Source organism: Rhinopithecus bieti, unplaced genomic scaffold, assembly GCF_001698545.2.
Source record: "Rhinopithecus bieti isolate Rb0 unplaced genomic scaffold, ASM169854v2 scaffold_71542, whole genome shotgun sequence".
NCBI classification, from domain to species: domain Eukaryota; kingdom Metazoa; phylum Chordata; class Mammalia; order Primates; family Cercopithecidae; genus Rhinopithecus; species Rhinopithecus bieti.
Genome location: NW_016826746.1, coordinates 300,633 through 316,011, shown reverse-complemented (window position 1 = coordinate 316,011; position 15,379 = coordinate 300,633). Strand labels below are relative to the sequence as shown.

Sequence of the window (15,379 nt, the reverse complement as noted above, 5' to 3'; positions counted from 1 at the left end):
CGGCCGGAGCCCGGGGCGCGCACTCGGCTCGGCCCGGCCCGGGCCGCAGCATGGCCGAGCCGCTACTCAGGAAAACCTTCTCCCGCCTGCGGGGCCGGGAGAAACTTCCCCGGAAAAAGTCGGACGCCAAGGAGCGCGGTGAGCGGAGATCCGTGGGGGAAGACAGGGCGCCGAGCCCCGCCCGGCCTAGGAGCGGGGTCCCAGGGCCCCGAGGACAGACGGTGGGGGAAATCAGGGGGAGCCCCCCGCACCCCGCCGCAGACTGCGGTGCCTCCAGCCAGGGGAGGGTAGGGGTCCTGGAAGGAAGGGACTGGGAGGGAGGGGGGCGCGAACCGTTATGTGCAGCTGGCCGAGGATGCCAGCGCTGCGGGCTCCTTGGGAGGCCCGGGAGGGGGCCTCGCCCACGACAGGAAATGGGGCCGCGACTGAGGGCCTGGAGGGTGGAGGGGAGGAGGGGCTGGGAGGCCAGGACACTGGGGCCCAGTCAGGCTGGGCAAGGGGCATCGGAAGCCCTGGAGGCGCAGGATGGGAGATGGGGGGTGCACTCCTGCAAAGGAGAGCGGGGCGGCCCGTCAATCAGAGTAGCTATCCCCCTCCACCTCCCACCTACTAACCGGTGACTGCAACTGCGCCTGCCTTAGCCGCAGGAAACTGTGCCCTTTATACAGATGGGGAAACTGAGGCACGGAGCAACGGGGTAATGTTCCCAGGGCCAGTGACTTAAACAGCTCTTTGGGCTTTGCTACCAATAGAGACCCTAGGGGGTAGACATCAGAGGTGACCAGAGGAGGAGTTCAGCAGGGTAGCAAGTAAAGACCTTAGAGATAACAGCTGCGTGGGATAGGGGGACCCAGGAAGGAAGGAGTTAAAGGAGGAAGGCCAGACCATTCCATGGACGTGCCCCTTCCCCCCAGGCCTTCCCAAAGATTCCCAAGGTTCCCAGGGCAGGGAGAAGGGACAGGGATGCCCAAACACAAACACACACAGGAAACAGCCCAGGACAAGAGAGAGGAGAGGAGGGAGGGAAGGGGAAGTCCCAAGGCATTGAGCCTGGGGGGTCTGGCCTGGGCTGAAGGACAAGGGCCCATCCCAGGATGGCGACAGAGTTTGGAAGACAGGAGGAAGGGTAAAAAGGGCAGGGGACTGGGAGTGACTGTGCTGCAGGGAATAGAGAACCCAGCTCCTCACTCCTGAGCACGTAGTGCCTGCTGTGGGCTGTGTACTTTTCCAAAAGGCTCCTGGAAGCCTCCTTGGACATGGAAATCACATCCCCCCATTTCACAGGAGGATACTGAGCCTCAGAGAGGGAAGCGACTTGCCCAAGGCCACACAAGTGCAAAGCTCCATGCCACAGTTATTGAGAGGGGAGAGGAAGTGGAGACTGGAAGGCAGTACCTACGGACCCCAGGAAGCCTGACTTAGAACCCTGAGGCTACAGGGATGGAGTCCCCTTTTGGGATGTCAGGGACTGAGTAGGGGGCGCTCTAAGCTGATAACTGAGATCGCTAGCCTGTTGCTGCCTATTCCAAACAAAACAGCAGGATCCAAGGAACAGTGACTTATCAGGGGTGGGCCAGGGCTGTACACAGCATCCCACCCACTGATCAATTGCACAGGGCTGCTCTGCAGGAAGTGAGGGGCTGGGTCTCACTCCCCTTGCTCTCCACCAGGCCGCCCAGCCCAGCGCCCAGAGCCCAGCCCTCCAGAGCCAGAGCCCCAGGCTCCCGAAAGGTCCCAGGCCGGAGCAGAGGGGCCCCCCAGCCCTGAGGCATCAAGGAGCCCTGCACGGGGGGCCTACCTGCAAAGCCTGGAGCCCAGCAGCCGCCGATGGGTGCTGGGTGGGGCCAAGCCAGCTGAGGACACCTCTTTAGGGCCTGGGGTACCTGGCAGTGGAGAGCCCGCCGGCGAGATCTGGTACAACCCCATTCCTGAGGAAGACCCCAGACCTCCAGCACCTGAGCTCCCCGGGCCACAGCCAGGCTCAGCTGAGCCAGAGGGCCTGGCCCCCCAAGGTAAGAACAAGCTTCACATTTCCTTCCCCCAGGTGAGCATCAGCCTCACATCCCTTCCCTTCAGGGGAGCACCAGCCTCACACTCCCTCCCCCCAGGGGAGCACCAGCCTCACACCCCCTCCCCCTCAGAGGAGCATCAGCCTCACACTCCTTCCCTTCAGGGGAGCACCAGCCTCACACCCTCCTCCCCCCCAGGGGAGCACCAGCCTCACATTTCCTTCCCTTCAGGGGAGCACCAGCCTCACACCCCCTCCCCCTCAGAGGAGCACCAGCCTCATACCCTCTCACCACAGGGAAGCACCAGCCTCACATCCTTGCCCTGTAGGGGAACACCAGGCTCATACCCCTCCCCCACAGGGGAGCACCAGCCTCACACCCTCTCCCTACAGGGGAGCAGCCGCCTCACGCCCCCACCCACAGGGGAACACCAGCCTCACGCCCCCTCCCCACAGGGGAGCATCAGCCTCACACCCCTTCCCTTCAGGGAAACACCAGCCTCACGCCCCCTCCCCACAGGGGAGCACCAGCCTCACCCTCCTCCCCTAAGCCCAGGTTCCTGGACCCTGAGGTCTGCTCTCCACACAGGTGCAGCCCCTGCCAGCCCCCCAACCAAAGCCTCCCGCACCAAGTCCCCGGGCCCCGCCAGACGTCTCTCGATAAAGATGAAGAAGCTGCCGGAACTGCGGCGCCGCCTGAGCCTGCGAGGCCCCCGGGCTGGCAGGGAGCGCGAGAGGGCTGCCCCTGCGGGCTCCGTCATCAGCCGCTACCACCTGGACAGCAGCGTGGGGGGCCCCGGGCGGGCAGCAGGGCCCGGGGGCACCCGGAGCCCGAGGGCCGGTTACCTCAGCGACGGAGACTCACCGGAGCGCCCAGCTGGGCCCCCGTCGCCCACCTCCTTCCGGCCCTACGAGGTGGGTCCCACAGCCCGGTCACCCCCGGCCGCACTCTGGGGCCGCCTCAGCCTGCACCTGTACGGTCTCGGAGGGCTGCGGCCAGCGCCAGGGGCCACCCCCAGAGACCTCTGCTGCCTACTACAAGTGGATGGGGAGGCCCGGGCCCGAACAGGGCCGCTGCGAGGGGGGCCGGACTTCCTGCGGCTGGACCACACTTTCCACCTGGAGCTGGAGGCCGCCAGGCTCCTGCGCGCCCTGGTGCTTGCATGGGACCCTGGCGTGAGAAGGCACCGGCCCTGTGCCCAGGGCACCGTGCTGCTGCCCACGGTCTTCCGAGGTAGGACATGTGGCTGCAGGGGAGGAGGGGCAGGGACCCCCAAACCCCACCACCACCCCCGCAGAGTGCCTAGGGGGCTGGGCTCCGGGCGGAAGGTGTGACCTGGAGTAGGGAGGCCAGGGTACATGAAGTTTCAGAGTACCCGGCTCAGGCCCTTGTGTCCTCAGGGTGCCAGGCCCAACAGCTGGCCGTGCGCCTGGAGCCCCAGGGGCTGCTCTATGCCAAGCTGACCCTGTCGGAGCAGCAGGAAGCCCCTGCCACAGCTGAGCCCCGCGTCTTCGGGCTGCCCCTGCCACTGCTGGTGGAGCGGGAGCGGCCCCCCGGCCAGGTGCCCCTCATCATCCAGAAGTGCGTTGGGCAGATCGAGCGCCGAGGGCTGCGGGTGAGCACCCACCCCACTCCACCCCTCTGGCCCCCAGACCTCAGACCCACTCTTCAGGACACCCTATGTACAGATGCCAGACCCCTACCCCAGGCCTGAGCCATTCCTAGCTCCAGTCCAAGCCTAGACAAGGGCAGAAGGCCCCCCCTTGACTGTAGCACCCTGGGCAGAACCCATGGGTCATCCATCAATTTAATAACAGGATCCAAGCCCTCCTGGGGCTCAGAGTCTGATGGGGGAAAAGATACGACTCTAGTCATTCACAAATGTAAAACTAACTGGGACTAGAGTGGGGCGGGGGTGTACCTAGGGTCTGGGAGAGCTTAAAACAAAACCTGGGGTAGTCATGGAAAGCTTCCTGGAAGAAGCATCAGAGTTTCCTAAGTCAGAGGAGGTGGGAGCCAAGACAAGTAGTCCAAGCAGAGGGTTTACAAGGCCAGGTTGTCAAGGTAGTTCCAACCTCCCAGCGCACAGTGTCCATTGCTGCTGTGGCCCAGAATTCCAGTGCTCACCCCACTGGGCCCTGATTAGTCTGTGGCCCCAGCAGGAAGACATTCACTCTCTCTTCCTGCCCCCAGGTAGTGGGACTGTACCGTCTATGTGGCTCAGCGGCAGTGAAGAAAGAGCTTCGGGATGCCTTTGAGCGGGACAGTGCAGCGGTCTGCCTATCTGAGGACCTGTACCCCGATATCAATGTCATCACTGGTCAGCATGGCCCCCTCTCCTCTGCCTGCTCACCCCCATTCAATGCCTCACTTCAAGGCCTTGGGGCTCCTCTGGGACCTCACTCCTCCTATCTGACCTTGCTTTCACCCACCTCCTCTTCCCCCTTGTCTGTGCCCCTCCTTGGCCTTAGAAGCCAGTGGTGCCCTGACCAGAGGGGGCCCTGTGTTCACAGGCATCCTCAAGGATTATCTTCGAGAGTTGCCCACTCCGCTCATCACCCAGCCCCTGTATCAGGTGGTACTGGAGGCCATGGCTCGGGACCCCCCAAACAGAGCTCCCCCCACCACTGAGGGCACCCGTGGGCTTCTCAGCTGCCTGCCGGATGTGGAAAGAGTGAGTTGGGCCTGGTGGGAGTGATGGGACTTGAGAGTGGGCTAATACCAATAGAATGTTTCCCATGGCTGGGCCTGCGATGGGCATGAGCTGGCAGCAGCATCATATCCCCAAGAAATAGGTGCTATTAGCATCCCACTTCATAGATTTGGAAACTGAGGCCCAAAGCAGGTGAGTGAGTTACCCAAGGTCACACAGTCAGGATGTGTCAAAAATGCATGCTGAATGCTGGTCTTTCAACCTACAAGGGAGGTTCCTGGCTGAGGGAACCTAGACAAGTTCCATCCCTCTCTGTGCTTCAATACCTTCATCTGTAAAATGGGATTCATGGCAGCTTTGCCTTTCCAATGCTTAGTTGCCTTTGGCTTCGGTCTTCCCTCCAACAAAATAGGCTCATAATACTAATACCTAATGATTAATAGTCTTAACCCGACCACATCCCAGCTATGAGACTGTGAACCTGCTTCCTTACTCTAGCCACCTTAGTCTCTTGCAGGTAGGTGCCACAGGGGCCTGACTTTGTCTGACTTACATCCTCTCAACCCTCTCCCAGGCCACGCTGACGCTTCTCCTGGACCACCTGCGCCTTGTCTCCTCCTTCCATGCCTACAACCGCATGACCCCACAGAACTTGGCTGTGTGCTTTGGGCCTGTGCTGCTGCCGGCACGCCAGGCACCCACAAGGCCTCGTGCCCGCAGCTCCGGCCCAGGCCTCGCCAGTGCAGTGGACTTCAAGCGTCACATCGAGGTGCTGCACTACCTGCTGCAGTCTTGGCCAGGTGAGCTCATGCCCAGGGCCTGCACCACCAATCTGAGCCAGGCTGCTGCAGTGATGCTACCTTAGGGGACCAATCAGTGTCTCGGGCTTGAAGCAGGCTATGTCCCCTCATGGAGTAAACTGGTACCTGGTTGCCTCAGCAACCAGTTCAGATCCAACCAATCTATCTGTTTTGTCTTTTTATTATTATTATTATTATTATTTTGTAAAGACAGGGTTTCTCTATATTGCCCAAACTGGTCTCAAACTCATGATCTCAAGCCATCCTCCTGCCTCAGCCTCCCAAAGTACTGGGATTATAAACTGAATCACTTTGCCCCATGGAGCTGATTCTTTTTTTTTTTTTTTTTTTTTTTTTTTTTTTTTTTTTTTTTTTTGAGATCTCTCTGTCACCCAGGCTACAGTGCAGTGCTGCGATCTCGGCTCACTGCAAGCGCTGCCTCCAGGGTTCATGCTATTCTCCTGCCTCAGCCTCCCGAGTAGCTGGGACTACAGGCACCTGCCACCACGCCCGGCTAATTTTTTGTATTTTTTTTTTAGTAGAGACAGGGTTTCACCATGTTAACCACGATGGTCTTGATCTCCTGACCTCGTGATCCACCCACCTTGGCCTCCCAGAGTGCTGGGATTACAGGCATGAGCTACCACGCCCGGCCAGTCCTGGCTAATTTTTATATTTTAAGTAGAGAGGGGGTTTCACTGTGTTAGGCTGGTCTTGAACTCCTGACCTCAAGTGATCCACCCACTTCAGTCCTCCCAAAGTGCTGGGATTACAGGCACACACTACCAGTCCTAGCTAATTTTTGTATTTTTAGTAGAGACGGGGTTTCACGGTGTTGGCCAGGCTGGTCTTGAACTCCTGACCTCAAGTGATCTGCCTGCCTCAGGCCTCCCAAAGTGCTGGGATTACAGGCGTGATCCAGGGCACCTGCCCCTATCCATCTTTGATGCAGTCAGAGGCCCTTCCTCTTGACATGCCAATCAGAGGTCCAGTTGCCTAAGCAACCAGTTCTAGCTCCGCCCGTGAAACCCTGAAACGGTCGAAGGCCTCTTTCCACAGGCCAATCAGGAGCCTAGTTCCCTAAGCAGCCAATCAGAGGTCGGCTGTCGCCTCTGTGTATGACCTGCCCTGTCTCCCTTCAGATCCCCGCCTGCCCCGAGAAGCTCCAGATGTCGCGCCGTACTTGCGACCCAAACGACAACCACCTCTGCACTTGCCGCTGGCAGACCCCGAAGTGGTGACTCGGCCCCGTGGCCGAGGAGGCCCCGAGAGCCCCCCGAGCAACCGCTACGCCGGCGACTGGAGCGTTTGCGGGCGGGACTTCCTGTCTTGTGGGCGGGACTTCCTGTCCGGGCCAGCCTACGACCACGTGACGGGCAGTGACAGCGAGGACGAGGACGAGGAGGTCGGTGAGCCGAGGGTCACCGCTGACTTCGAAGATGACTTCGATGCTCCCTTCAACCCGCACCTGAATCTCAAAGACTTTGACGCCCTCATCCTGGATCTGGAGAGAGAGCTCTCCAAGCAAATCAACGTGTGCCTCTGAGCCAGAGGACAGGGCGGGACCCCAGTTACAAAACTGGGCGCCCGGTGGCGGAGGCGGTACCCTGGTGACCAAGGAGAGTCAGACCTGTTGCTCAGGCCGAGCTCCTGGTTGTTAGGGAGTTACCATGGGACCAGTCGCATGTATGGCTGAGACTCATTCCCCGTTTCCAGGGCCCAGTATTTGGACACTAGTTGCTAAGTCTGGGTACTGGGGATTTTAGGGACCAGAGGTTGTGACCATCTTTCCTGAGCACCAAGGGCTTCCCCTTTTGTTGCCAAAAAGGCAGTTCTCGCGCTTGCTAGGCTGGCCTCTCTTGCCTCCCCTTGGCCGGGTCAACACCAGTTACGGTGTGCATCACCCTGTCGTGGTGAGTCACGTCTAGTCGGCCCTCTTGCTGCTGCCAACCGAATCAGTATTAGCTTTGAGCACTGCACTCTTGTTTCTCCCTCCCTTGGACGACACAAGGACTAGCATGAGGCACCGTTTGTGGGAGGCAGCCCCTATCCTGGGTTCCAGCATAGACACAGGGGCAGCCTGGGGCTTATGGAGAAACAGCTGGTTTCCCCCACCCTTTTCCCGGGAGGACCCCACGATTGGCCTCTAGTCAGCAAATGGAGATAACAGAGTCTGGCCTTTCCAATCCCCATCCCTGAAAAAAAAATTTTGAGCACTTAAACCCCTCTCTTTTGGAGGGGGGCCCCCCAAAGCGTCAGGCTGGGGGCAGTCTGGTACGGAACATATTTATTGCCTCCATGCATGTGTGTGTGTGTCTGTGAGGACTGGTGTGCGTGGACACGTCTGGAGCAGGCGTGTGGGGCTCTTTCAGGGACCACAGAGGAGGGAGCAGTTTGCAGTGCCCAGCCACCCTGAAATCCCCAGTAATGGTGCCTCAGTGGGCCCCAGAGTTCCAGTGGGAGAGTACGGTTCCCTCCTGTCTCCCTCTTCTTTTCCGCACCTCCATCTTTGTGGATAATAAATCAATATGCACAGGTTCTGAGACTGAGTATGTGGGCCCACGTGGGCCAGAGGTGGTTTATTCAGTCTCCATAAGAGAGGGGACAAAGGGCACAGTTGGGTCCGTGGAGAGGAGGGTCGAAGAGCTCATAAGGGAGCATCTCTGAGCTTTGACCCCTCCATCCCCTCCTCAGGGAGGTGGAGTCATCGGGCCTCATGGGATAGGCCCAGGGCAAGCAATGATGAGACTCCAAACCAGCTGGACACAGTCCAGCGGCAGGAAGGCAGCCAAGCATCCTGACCCACAAGGCCCTATACAGCAATGGAGCCATCGCGGAAGTCCGTCCTCCCAATGAGGATGTTCACCACGACCGGGTGGCCGTCTCGGCACTGCTGCTGGGCATCGTGCAGCACCTTGACCACCTGATCCTCATTCTCCCGTGAGAGCAGCAAGCCCCGGGCCCCCAGACCCATGGCTGCCTTGTGATAATCTAAAAGAGGAGATTAAGTCAGATGGTGGCAAGGATTCAGCCCACCGCACATGCAGCCAGCTGGGACTGAAACAGCCTCCTGTCCTCCCAACATTGCTGAGGCCCCCTCACCAGTGTAGGCCAGGCCACAGGCCACGTTGCTGCCCAGAGACGGCACCTGCTCCCGAGAAATCTGCGTCCAGCCAGCATCATTCCCTACCAAGGCCATCACTGGGATCTACAGGAAGAAGATGAAGGCAGGCTGCAGCCTTCAGCCCCATGACTTGACCAGCCAGAGGACAGAAACAGGGACAGGGCCTCTGCCAGACAGAAGGCTCCCTCCCCACCTCAGCCCACCCCTGGTGACATCTCCCAGAACCCCAGGCCCTAAGCTTCCCTCAGGCCAGCCCAGTCACCTTGTGTCTGACGAACGTATCAAATTCGATGAGGCTATAGCCAAAAGCTCCATCCCCAAACAGGCACCAGACCTGGTGGGGAGGGGACCCAGGGTGGTTAGGGTGGATCAGGGCCCAGAGAGCAGCAAGTCTCCCAACTCCAGTGCTCAACTCCAGTGCCTCACCTCAGCATCCGGCCGGCACAGCTTGGCCCCAAGTGCAAATCCTGCACCAACTCCCAGAGTCCCAAAGGCCCCTAAAAGGACCAAGAGCAGGTGGGTGTGAAGGCGTCCAGATGGATGGTGCCCACTGCCCCTGGCGGGAGCCCTTCCTTACCAGGATCGAGCCAGCGCAGGGGGCCACGGGGCTGTACCAGATGGGCAGCGGTGCCCACAAAGTCCCCGCCATCCACCACCAGAATTGAGTTGTCAGGTAGCGTTTCCTCCACCAGCTGCAGCACCCGCACTGGGTTCAGGTGCTGGGCCACAGGCATCGCTGCCTTCTCCCTGCAACAGGACAGCGAAGGTCACCAGCATTGGCAGCAGGGTCTGCCGGGAACCCCCTGCCCACATCCACTCCACCCAGGCCCCACCGAAAGGTCTGCTCCTTCTGCCGGTCAGCTTCTCGCAGCTCCTCCACCCAGTCTGGGGCCCATGTCTGGCCCTGAAGGCCCTCCACCAGCTTCAGCACGAAGGAACCCACATCTCCTGGGGGAGGAAGAGGACACAGCTGTGGGGAGCTGGCTTCCTCCTGTTCTTCCAGCACCAGAGGCCTCAAAACAGCAGGAAGCCATCCGAGCAGGCAGACGGGAAGCAGGCCAGGGGTGCTCCTAGGAAAAAAACAGGTGAAACACCCCAGAACCAGGGGAGGGCAGCCCAGGTGAAAAGGGAGGACAAGACCCAAGAAACAAGAGTCAAGGAGCACAAGGCAGGTGACAAACCCAAGCTGGCCTCATCCCCTCCCTCTACCTCCTTCTGCCTGGGAAACAATGAAAAGAGCTACATCCACCAAGCACATCTCTCAATTCCAGGCATGTGGAAGCGCACAGCAAACGTTACTGAAGTGAACTAACAAACAGCCCGTGATGTCTTTTTCACCACCCCATTTTTCAAATGATCAAATGGAGACTCCGAGAAGGTGAGGCTCTCCCGCTGTTCATCTCCAGTTCAGGCCTCCTCGTTTCTGTCCTGGCCATTTTTAGCAGCCCCCCTGGCCTCCACCCGGCCCCCTTCCAGCCGGCCGTCCATGGCTGCTGAGGGGACCTTCCCAACACAGATGCAACGGTGCCACTTCTCTGCTTAACACAACAGCGTCCTGTCACCTAGGCTGCAGAGGAGTCAACATCCTCACAACAATGAACAAGTTCAAGTCCAAGTTGACTCAAATAAGGAGAGAGCATAGATACGGCAGGAAGACAGAGAGGCTAAGGGGCCAAGGAGTGTGCTCTCTGTCCTGAGGGCAGTGGGCAGTGTGGGAGGGAACGTGATCACATGCATGTTTTCAAGCTTCCCTCTGTGTCCACCCCACCATTTGTTCCTACAGAAGCATCTATTAGGCCGGGCGCAGCAGCTCTGGTCTGTAATCTCAGCACTTTGAGAGGCCGAGGCAGGAGGATCACTGGAGACCAGGAGTTCGGTACCAGCCTGGGCAACACAGTGAGATGCTGATTCCACAAAAATAAAATAAAATAAAATAAAATAAAATAAAAAACTAGCCTGGCGTGGTGGTGCACGCTTGTAGTCCCAGCTACTCAAGAGGCTGAGGTGGGAGGATTGCTTTGAGCCTGGGAGTTTGAGGCTGCAGTGAGCTGTGATCGCACTACTGCATTCCAGCCTGGGTGACAGAGCAAGACCTCATCTCTAAAAAATAAAAATAAAAAAAATTTAAAGAAAGAAGCATTCATCAGTTTGAGGGCCAACTATTTGTCTCTGGTTGACAGGCTGCGCCCTAGGGCAAGGTCTGGGCCTCGATCACCGTACCACGTTCAAGCCAGCTGCAGCAGAAACCAGGAGGAGAGGGACCAGGAAGAGCACATATGTGTATGGGGAGATTAGGGGGCTCACCCTGCACAGCCTCCTGGGGCTTCCAGAAGACGTCTGAGTTGAGCAACATATCTTCCCGGTTACGATTGACAATGATGATCTTGCTGCTGTGGCTGAGGACACGGCCATAGGATAGGCGAAAGTCGCACACGGTTCCTGGGGTGGAGGACAGGAATGCAGTGGGTAGAGGCCCCATGTCCTCTACCTTACTTGATCCATTGTGGTGGACTGGATGCAAAAGACTCCCTGTTCCTCACCGAGTCTCCTTGCACCTGTGCCACCTGCAGTGACCTTGCAGCTCCCCACACCCCCTGAATCTGGGCTGGCCTCATGACATGCTTTGGCCAACAGGATAGGGCAGAGGCGGGTTATATTTTCCCAGATGGCCACAATATCTCCCACCCTACATCCACTTGTACAAGGTCACCTTGACATGCCTCCCATGGAGAGAGGTGCAGCCTGGGTCCCCTTTCCTTGAATCAGGTGGCAGAAGTGACATAGCATGACACCCGAGGCTGGGTCAGAAGAGATGCAGTTTCTTGTTCACTCTTAGAGGCCTGGGTGGGGCCAAGGAGTGTGCTCTCTGTCTGCGAAGTCTGATTACCCCGAGGCCATCATGCTGGGAGGAAACCCGAACCACAAGGAGAGGCCTGTGTAGTTGCCCTAGTCCACAGCCCCAGCAACAGTTGGCATCAATTGCAAGACCTCTGAGTGAAGACACCTCCAGATGACTCAGGACCCCCTCCCCCATTCCTGCAGACTCTACTTCAAGAAGCCACACAGCCTCCACTCTCTCTCTCAACAACCACACTCTCCCAGCCCCATAGTTTTCTCATCCTTCACCAAGTCGGCTGGCCCAGGCTAGCCTACTGGAGGATGAGAAACAAGGGGGCCATGCAGACAGGGATGAAGAACTCTATGACCCCAGCTGAAGCCATCCCAGACCAGCTGCAGGGCCAGCCAATCCCCATACAAGGTGAGCGAGCCCAGCCTGGATCAGCACAGCTGCCTTCCTGCCTAACCCAAGAGCAGACTCACAAATGAGCCCAGTCAAAACCACAGCTACCACCTACCTTATAGGTGGGTCTTGAGAAATCAGAAATGCATTTTTAGCCATTGAGTTTGGGGATGGTTGTTACAGGGCAGTAGCTAACTGATACACCTATTATGTGTCTGGTAGGGTTCAAAGCGCTTTATGTGAAAATGTGTATCAAGTACAGTAGGTGCCCACTAGATGTTCATCCTCCTTTGTGTGAAGCTGGCTAACAGGGTGAGGGGGTTCCTGGGGGAAGGAGGGAAAGGAAGAGGCTCAGGCCCACCTGCTAGGACAATGACATCTGCCTTCTTCAGGGCCGCACTGCGGTTCTCCCGGATGTGGAGGGGGTGGTTGCGGCCTAACAGCCCCCGTGCCATCCCCCCGAGGAAGCAGGGAACACCCAGGGTCTCCACGGCAGCCCTGGGAGTCCAAGCAGAGCAGAGGTCAGTGTGGCCGGGGCCGCCCGCCTCCCCAAGAGCACCCAAGGACCGGGAACTGGGAACGTGAAAACACGGGCAGGGCTGGGGCTTCTCACCGAAGCTTGTCAGCAGACTTCGGGGTGAGCAGGGCCTGACTCCCTAGCACCATTAGGGGCCTCTTGGCCCGGCTCAGGATCTCCACACAGCGCTGAACCTGGGGCGAGAGGTGGGGCTCAAAAGATTGTCTTTTTATGTATTTATTTATTTATTTTTTGAGACACAGTTTCACTCTGTTGCCCAGGATGGAGTGCAGTGGCGTGATCTCAGCTCACTGCAGCCTCCACCTCCCAGGTTCAAATGATTCTCTCGCCTCAGCCTCCAGAGTAGCTGGGATTACAGGCGCATGCCACCATGCCTGGCTAACTTTTGTATTTTCAGTAGAGACAGGGTTTCACCATGTTGGCCAGGCTAGTTTGAACTCCTGGCCTCAAGTGATCCGCCCACCTCGGCCTTCCTAAGTGCTGGGATTACCACCGTGAGCCACCGCGTCCGGCCAAAGGGCCACCTTTGAGTCGCCATGAGCACCCAAGATCAAGGCCCCAATACTGACTCAGGGAGAGGGTCAGGGGGCCCTGCTGGGTAGGGTCCTCAGACAGAAAAAGAGGTAATTCACCTGCTGCAGGGAAGCCTGGGGGATGTCCAGGGGCAGCGGTCCCTCGGGCTGAGGCTCCCACGCCCCCGCAAAGAGGTTGGCCAGGTAATTCTCTAAATACCTGCAAGAGGGAGGGGAAAGAACCAAGTTTCCAGAATGAACTACAAGGATTCCAGGATCTGAGGGAGGAGAGGGGCCGGGAAAAGGGCCAGGAGAAAAGCCAGGAGCAAAGTGACATGGGGACAGGGATGGGGAGTAAAAAACCTCAGGGGCAGACGAACCCTGGTGGCCAGGTCTCCAGCGGCCTATTTCCCCTCGGTAGCCTCTGGGGTCCACCCTAACTCCACGTAGACCCCCAGAAGCAAGGAAAGCAGGCTCAGCATGCCAGGATTAAGCCTGTGGGTCCAACGGATGTGCGCTCAAGTCCTGGCTCTGTCACTTCCTAGCTGTGCGACTTAGGGCAAGTGACTTCACCCTTCTGAGCTTCTGCCTCTGTCACTGTAAATATGAACCTCCCTCTCCAGGTTCAAGGATCTGTCCATTTAGGTCCTGAGGTGCTTTGCGTAACACTTGATCCATGGGAGTTCTGAACACTATCCTCTCCTGCTTTAAACAGGACCTTCTGGTCTCCTTGCTCATTGGGCCCCAGGGCCCCAACTTTCCTGAAGGACCTCTGCAGGGCCCTGGAGACACAAAGATAGATCCTGCCCAGCCCTGCCCTCAGGGGACGCTGTATCCAGCCAGAGATGCATGGGCGTTGGCAGGAAACAGTCGGAGCTCAGAGCCAGAAGCCTCTGCTTTCACTGTTAAGGACAGGCTGAGACAGCACAGAAGCAGCCAAGGAAGGAACCGTGGGAAACCCTGAAAGTAAAGAAAAGGCAAGGGAGGCTAAGGCGGGAGGACTGCTCGAGGCCAGGAGTTCAAGGCTGTGGTGAGCTATGATCATACCACTGCACTCCAGCCTGGGTGATAGAGCGAGACCCTGTCTCAAAATAAAACAAAACAAAAAAGGCAAGATAAGAGACAGCCTTGTGAGAGGCAGCCTGAGAGAGGGGCAAGGAGGAGGAGAAGGGGAGGGACTAACTGGGAAGCCAGGGGTCAAAGTGCATTAAGAATGAGGCTATAGGGCCAAAATGTTGAAACCTCATCTCTACTAAAAATACAAAAATTAGCTGGGCATGGTGGACTGCACCTGTAATCCCAGCTACTCGGGGGGCTGAGGCAGGAGAATCTCTTGAACCTGGCAGGTGGAGGTTGCAGTGAGCCGAGATCACACTACTGCGCTCCAACCTGGAGGACAAAGTGAGACTCCGTCTCAAAAAAATAAAGAATGAGGCCATAGAACAAAATCACTACTGCCTGAGCTGACCCTCAGGGGCTTCACACACATCCGGAGTACCTGACTACCTTGTCCACTGCTGATGCCCCGTGCCTGTCCTGGAACCTGGCACATGGCTGCTGCTCGCTGAATGTATGGAAAGGAAGGGCCGAGGACAGGCAAAGGGAAGGGACTGAGGGGAAGGGAGAGAAGTAGGAGGAAGAGGAAGAGGAAGAGGAGAAGGAGAAAGGAAAGGAGGAAAAAGAGGAGAATAGGCCAGGCCCGGTGGCTTATGTCTGTAATCCCAACACTTTGAGAGGCCAAGGAGTGTGGGGAAAAGAAAGAGATCAGACTGTTACTGTGTCTATATAGAAAGAAGTTCTGTATTTGTTCTGTATTTGTTCTGTATTTGAGATGCTGCTAATCTGTAACCCTACCCCAACCCTGTCCTTGCAAGAGACATGTGCTGTGGCGACTCAAGGTTTAATAGATTTGGGGCTATGCAGGGTGTGCTTTGTTAAACAAGTGCCTGAAGGTAGCATGCTCGTTAAAAGTCATCACCATTCTGTTCATCTTAAGTACCCAGGGACACATACATTGCGGAGGGTCACAGGGACCTCTGCCTAGGAAAGCTGGGTATTGTCCAAGGTTTCTCCCCATGTGATAGTCTGAAATATGGCCTCATGGGAAGGGAAAGACCTAATCGTCCCCCAGCCTGACACCCGTGAAGGGTCTGTGCTGAGGAGGACTAGTATAAGAGGAAAGAAGGCCTCTTGGCAGTTGAGATAGAGAAAAGCATCTGTCTCCTGCCCGTCCCTGGGCAATGGAACATCTCCGTGTAAATACCCAATTGTATGTTCTATTTACTAAAGGAGAAAACCGCCTTAGGGCTGAAGGTGGGCCATGCTAGTGGAAATGCTGCTCTCTATGCACTAAAAAGGTTTATGGAGATATTTGCGTATGCATATCAAGGCACAGCACTTTTCCTTAAACTTACTCATGTCGGCCGGGCGCGGTGGCTCAAGCCTGTAATCCCAGCACTTTGGGAGGCCGAGACGGGCGGATCACGAGGTCAGGAGATCGAA

At 57.6% G+C, this 15,379-nt stretch overlaps 2 protein-coding genes across 3 annotated transcripts in view; one reads left to right on the top strand and one right to left on the bottom strand.

Moving 5' to 3' along the window:
- Positions 1-6: 6 nt before the first annotated feature.
- On the top strand, positions 7-8,014 carry SYDE1 (synapse defective Rho GTPase activating protein 1). The gene is made up of 8 exons (XM_017863565.1): positions 7-138; positions 1,671-2,012; positions 2,598-3,242; positions 3,410-3,624; positions 4,203-4,329; positions 4,523-4,683; positions 5,237-5,462; positions 6,605-8,014. The coding sequence occupies exons 1-8, from the start codon at positions 51-53 to the stop codon at positions 7,006-7,008; spliced, it is 2,208 nt and encodes a 735-aa protein (XP_017719054.1). The 5' UTR covers positions 7-50; the 3' UTR covers positions 7,009-8,014.
- The window catches only part of HACL2 (2-hydroxyacyl-CoA lyase 2), an 11,839-nt gene continuing 4,462 nt past the window's right edge, over positions 8,003-15,379 (bottom strand). For both annotated transcript variants that reach the window (XM_017863566.1, XM_017863567.1), the window contains exons 7-16: positions 12,998-13,097; positions 12,441-12,538; positions 12,189-12,325; positions 10,891-11,025; positions 9,420-9,534; positions 9,164-9,333; positions 9,013-9,083; positions 8,849-8,920; positions 8,565-8,670; positions 8,003-8,453 (exon numbers count right to left, since the gene is read on the bottom strand). In XM_017863566.1, the coding sequence (XP_017719055.1) occupies positions 8,275-8,453; positions 8,565-8,670; positions 8,849-8,920; positions 9,013-9,083; positions 9,164-9,333; positions 9,420-9,534; positions 10,891-11,025; positions 12,189-12,325; positions 12,441-12,538; positions 12,998-13,097 (1,183 nt within the window). In that variant the 3' untranslated portion in view covers positions 8,003-8,274. The remainder of the gene's footprint in view (positions 8,454-8,564; positions 8,671-8,848; positions 8,921-9,012; positions 9,084-9,163; positions 9,334-9,419; positions 9,535-10,890; positions 11,026-12,188; positions 12,326-12,440; positions 12,539-12,997; positions 13,098-15,379) is intronic.

What these genes read in the sequence shown, in the direction of transcription:
- SYDE1 (XM_017863565.1), top strand. Translation starts at nt 51, where the DNA reads ATGGCCGAGCCGCTACTCAGGAAAACCTTCTCCCGCCTGCGGGGCCGG. An exon ending in TCGAGCGCCGAGGGCTGCGG is followed by an intron (nt 3,625 to 4,202) that starts GTGAGCACCCAC and finishes TCCTGCCCCCAG; the next exon opens with GTAGTGGGACTGTACCGTCT. An exon ending in CCTGCTGCAGTCTTGGCCAG is followed by an intron (nt 5,463 to 6,604) that starts GTGAGCTCATGC and finishes GTCTCCCTTCAG; the next exon opens with ATCCCCGCCTGCCCCGAGAA.